Raw genomic sequence first — 5,699 nt, forward strand, 5'->3', positions numbered from 1 at the left:
TAGTATTCCATTGTGTAGATGTACCACAGTTTTTTAATCCACTCATCTGCTGATGGGCACTTAGGCTGTTTCCAAATCTTAACTATGGCGAATTGTGCTGCTATGAACATAGGGGTGCATATAAAGTATATTTGACCCTTCTTTGTTCTTTGATTTTATCTCACATGCCTTGGTTGAAAACACAGTGGTGATGTTTAATTAAAGATGAAACTGCATGTAAGCCTAACCAATGGACACAGACAACAGGGGGGTGAGGGCATGAGTGGGAGGGATTGGGGGGTAATGGGGATAAGGACACATATGTAATACCTTAATCAATAAGGAAATTTAAAAAAAGATGAAACTGGTCAATGTATAGAGACTTGGAATAGATGACTATTCATCTCATCAACTTCAGTAGGAACTCCATGTATAGCACAAATAAGTTCTACTTACAGAACAAAGTGCTTATTGAATGTTCATAATTGTTTTAAAACTTTAGGCCGTGGAATACACCACAAGGATACTGACAAAAGAATGCCCCTACATACTTCACCTATTTCATCAGTAAAACTGCCTTAAGAGTTTCTATTTATTTTAATTTGTCATTACTCACCAGTAGGGTTCTTTCTTCTCCACTGTCAACATAGGAAGAGGAAAAATAGTTGTTTGACCATGACTCAGGGCTTTCAGAGATTTCTTCAGTCCAAACTATAAGAAAAACATGGGAGGTGGCAGTTACTTAATGGTGTTGGTCCATTGAAAAATGTAAATGCAGGAACAAACAGAGAAATAAAATTTACTATAATAAGCAAGTCTACAGTGGTCCAAGAATAGTATCTCCCTATAATAAAACCTCCAATTAGATTGCACTGTTTTAGAATTGCTGATATTTCAGAAATATCACCTCTTTTACTTATTAGGATGGTTTCAAGTTGGAGTTGGTGAGAGAGTTATTAAAAATAAATTAGCCCTAGCCAGTTTTGTTCAATGGCTAGAGTGTTGGCCCACAGATTGAAGGGTTGCAGGTTCAATTTAAGTCAAGGGCATGTACCTGGATTGCAGGCTTGATCCTGGCCCTGGTCAGGCCATGTGCGCAGGAGGCAACCAATTGATGTGTGTGTCTCTCCCCTCTTTTTCTCTCTCCCCCTCCCTTCTACTCTCTTTAAAAATCAATGGGGGAAAATATCCTTGGGTGAGAATTAACAAACAAAATAAAAAATAAAAATAATAAGTTAAATAATATTCTAGAGAATATTTACTCCTTCTTACAGAAAATAATCTCTTCCAAAATTATTTCCTGTAGCCTTTTTATTGGTCCATTCAATTAGCACTTATATCATTATACCTAGTAATATTTTTTACTTATCTTATCTCTCTTATTAGGCAGAGACTATGTCATATAAGAGCCTTGCATGTTAAGATACAAATTAAGCAATCTAATGTAGGCAGAGAATTAACAGTATCACAACTTGGCCACACTAAACTGTTCATGTAATCTTATAACAGTAATGTCAACTTTCTCTGTCTTGGTTTCTACACCTGGCAAATGAAGGCATTGGTACTAGGCTCTCTCTTGACTGCTCTGGGGGCTATAGCACAAATGAGCTGATGGAAGTGACCTTTAAATGGATAACTGAAAGTTGAGCAATGTTATCATTACTTGTTTTTCCTCAACTGAAAGTTGAGCAATGTTATCATTACTTGTTTTTCCTCAACTAGTAGAGATTAGGAACCATCATTATTACTGCATATCAGGCAATCTGTTAGGCATTTCTCCAGGGAGGTCTATGCTGTTGATCCCACAGTGCTGGATGCTTCTGTAGCACCTTGTACTTCCCTTTCAAAATACTTTTCTCACTTAATTTTACTTGCTCCTTGAATTATCTTTCTTTCTTCCTAGCTCCATGGGGATGGCAGCTGAGTATATCTTAAACTTTATGCCCAGGGCTTTACACAATTCCTGGCACACAGACTGTGCTATATTTGATGAATTAAACAAATGGTTTGAAATCAGTGTAAATAAAATAATTTGCATTAAAAACTATTCCAGGTATAAATGACTCTATCCGTTAAATCTATGGCGGTTAAAGTGTGCATTCCTTTAAGCCAATATGTGTTTTATTCATCTTTCTATCTACACTGTGTAGCAGGGGTTTCCAGACTTGAAAATGCATCAGAAACACTCACATAGAGAACTGTACATCACAGATGGCTGCTGCATTTTACTCCCAGGATTTCTGATTCAGAATGTCCCGGAAGAGTCAGAGAATTCGCCTTCCTTACAAATTCCCAGGTGATGCTAATGCTCTTGATGCAGGGACTGCACTTTGACAATCACTGCTCTGCAGTGCCCACCAGCATCTTGCAATCCAAGACATATAAGCCTTATAAAAATATTTTAATTTAGTTTTCTTTATACAAAGATAATAGATGTGTAGATTTTCAAAATGAACAATGAGAGAAAAGAATCTGCACAATCATGAATCTTACCTCTTGATGACCATGACACATACCTGTATTTGCTTCTGCCTGAACTGTCGAAGTTGCCTCATGGACCCCTACCACAGTGCTGGTGTGCTCTGATTTAGTTATCTCAGGAACTATAAAAGCTTGCTGTTGCCTTCTGAAATAGTAAATACATAAAGATAAGTGAGCTTTTACATAGTCAAAGAATAATTAGAAATTAAAAACGGTATTTGTTCTACTGATACCATGTGTCAAGAACATACTCTTGAGAATCCATTCAAACAGAGCTAACTCTCCCTCATGTAAGTCTGTGTGGTAATAGTTCATAACATATAAAAATTTAAATCCTAGGATCCAAACCAGCAAGGTCTCTCTTTAATATGCAAGGAAAAAAATTACTCCCTTCTTGACCAAAAGCAGGTATATTGCTTAAAATCCCCATAGTATATAATACTGTATATTTGAAATTTGCTAAGAGGTGGATCTTAAATGTCCTTACCATACACACACACACACACACACACACACACACACACAAACACACACACACACACACACACAACACACACACACAAAGATAACTGTGTGAGGCAATGGATATGTAAATTAGCTTAACTATGGTGAATATTTCACAATGTATATGTACTTTAAATCCTCAAATTGTACTCTTTAAATATATAAAATTTTAATTGTCAACCATAACTTAATAATGTTGGAAAAAAATATAAACAAAATAATCCCTGTTGCTCTGTGAACTTTTAACCTTAATCAATTAAATAAGATGTATGTAAATGACAAAACTTTACTCTGATTAATACTGTTGAGTTTTATCAGCTAATATAAAGTTAATTACTACATGAAATCTAAAGACTTCTATAATATGACAAAAGATTGAGTATTGTGAAGATAAAGACTTCCACTGTGACTTTTAAATGTTTCTCTTAAAGCTCCAGATGAGCCAACATACTTTGCACCTGATTTTAGCTACCTCTGAAAGATATGATGCAACAAAGAGAAAAGGTATTATTAATAAGTCATTCAATGATCCCTCTATCAGTCAGAGGATGCATGGTGGATTGGATTTCTGTGCCTAGGCTTTGGCATCAGTGTGGTGAATCTTTCTGCATATCTGTAAATGTTCTGTGGAAACTCCATTTTTTAGGATTCCTAGAGGCAAAATACAAGGACCGCATCTCTAAACCAGCACTCATCAGTGCTATCTTTTTTGACTGCTACCTTCCTCAAAGACTTCATGGTTGTGTCCAAGCATGGATCCCTCCAAGGACCCATACCTCATCTCTAACTACATAGAAAGAGAGACCAAGTCACCAGCAAGTGGTTTCCATCTGGGACCACAAAGCTGTGGGCCAGTAGAGGCTGCCAATCCTTTACCATTCTTAAACTCTCTTTCTCCGATGAGATTGAAGATGTCCAAAAATACAGTGAAGAGAAATCCATGCATGCAGCCACTGTTATGGTAAGCCTACCTGCCAGCTCCCCTCCACCCCCAATATACTGAGAACAAAGTATTTGTAATTGTGTTTGGCCCAAACTATTGTATTATTTTTTAACATCAAGGGGAACAATTAAATAACTATTAAAGACTATCAGTCTCCAAGTATAAGGACAGAACTGAGAAAAAGGTGTGCTTATGGAATGTGATGTGTTATTGCTAAAAGGGCAGGTAGTTTTTGTCTGAGATGTTTAATTACATTGCTTCATGTTACATAGGGAAAATAAAAGATTGTGGGAGTAATGTTTCTTAAAGAATAATCACTTACTCATCATTCTGCTGAGAAGAAAGCTGGTCCTGTTCAGTTAACTGATTACGCTGCTGTTGTTTAACTGTAGAATAAAAGAAAGTTTATATAAGCAACATTCAGAAGCCACATTTCTTCTTTCCTTGAAGACCAATGACTTGCATGCGTGCACACACACACACCCATTCCCATTAAACTTCACAGACTTGAAATAACCAGAGAAAAAACCAGTCTGAATTTGGAATATGGAAGAGAACTGAACAATTTAATATTTTATTCAAGAAATTCGAGGAGAACCAAGATGGCGGCATAAGGTATATATCTGTACGTGCCGCCCCCACAACCACATTAAAACTACAACTAAAAGACAAAACGGCTATCATCCAGAACCACGGGAAAGCTGGCTGAGTGGAAGTTCTACAACTAGAAGGAAATAAAAAAGTGCATTAAGACTGGGTAGGAGGTGCGGAGTCGCCAAGAGCAGAGGTATGGAGGCGCATGAAATGGGCTGCAACTGGGTGCACAGTTTTTTTTTCAATCGGAAGGAAGATACAAGCTCCTGACTGCACTGAACTTGTTTCCAGCGAGACTCTGGGGACCCACACTCCTATGGGAAGAAACTGGACTGTCTGGCAGCGGGTCGGAAAGCAAGGGTGGCTTTCTCATAGAGCTGCTCGCAGGGATCATTGTTATTGTGGGGGTGCGGGACTTGGGGACTCAGGGACGTGGAGACATGGAGGCACCAAGAAGCAGAGACGCGGAGAGACGCAGAGATGCAGAGAGATGCGGAGAGACCCGGAGACCCGGAGACAGCTGATGGCTGACGGCTGACAGCTGACAGACAGCCATCACTGTTTGCTCCGCCCGGGTGATTCTCTGAGACCCCGCCCCACCCAATTCACAGCCCCACCCAAGCTGTGCACAGCAGCACAAATGAATTACCTGTGCTTTCACAGCCTAACCTAACAAACTGCAGCTGGGTCAGAGGGCTCCAAAACTTCCAAACCCCAAACAAAGAGGAGAAATCTGCAGATCTAGCTGTAGCTCCTGCTGGGTGGACTCACACAGTAGCTGACTTTGCACCTCCTTGGAGATCCAGGAACCAGTATAGCCAGTGGTCAGATACCAGATTTCAACTCCTCACATCCATAAATGACACACTCAAGAGGCAGACTCAGTGAGCACCAAAGCCCCACTGAAGCAAGTCCTGCCCCCATAAGAGTGTCTCCAGCACAGAAGTCTTCCACGATAGACACAGCAGGTCCTTGCAGTCAGCCAAAATGCGGAGACAAAGAAACATGTAACAAATGAAAGAAATGGAAGAAAGCAAACTTCTGGATATAGAGTTCAAAACCACAGTTATACGGTTACTCAAGAATCTTCTAGAAACCTCCGATAAATTTAGTGAGACCCTCAAGGAAATGAAAAAGGACCAAGCAAAAATTAAGCATACACTGACTGAAATAAAGAATAATATACAGAGATCCAACA

General features: G+C 39.1%; 1 protein-coding gene across 1 annotated transcript in view; it reads right to left on the reverse strand.

Moving 5' to 3' along the window:
* The window catches only part of MCF2 (MCF.2 cell line derived transforming sequence), an 88,006-nt gene that overhangs the window by 5,687 nt on the left and 76,620 nt on the right, over positions 1–5,699 (reverse strand). The window contains exons 23-25 of the mRNA XM_014528821.1: positions 4,230–4,293; positions 2,496–2,605; positions 596–690 (exon numbers count right to left, since the gene is read on the reverse strand). Coding sequence (XP_014384307.1) covers positions 596–690; positions 2,496–2,605; positions 4,230–4,293 — 269 coding nt within the window. The remainder of the gene's footprint in view (positions 1–595; positions 691–2,495; positions 2,606–4,229; positions 4,294–5,699) is intronic.

Source organism: Myotis brandtii, unplaced genomic scaffold (assembly GCF_000412655.1).
Source record: "Myotis brandtii unplaced genomic scaffold, ASM41265v1 scaffold654, whole genome shotgun sequence".
Lineage (NCBI taxonomy): Eukaryota > Metazoa > Chordata > Mammalia > Chiroptera > Vespertilionidae > Myotis > Myotis brandtii.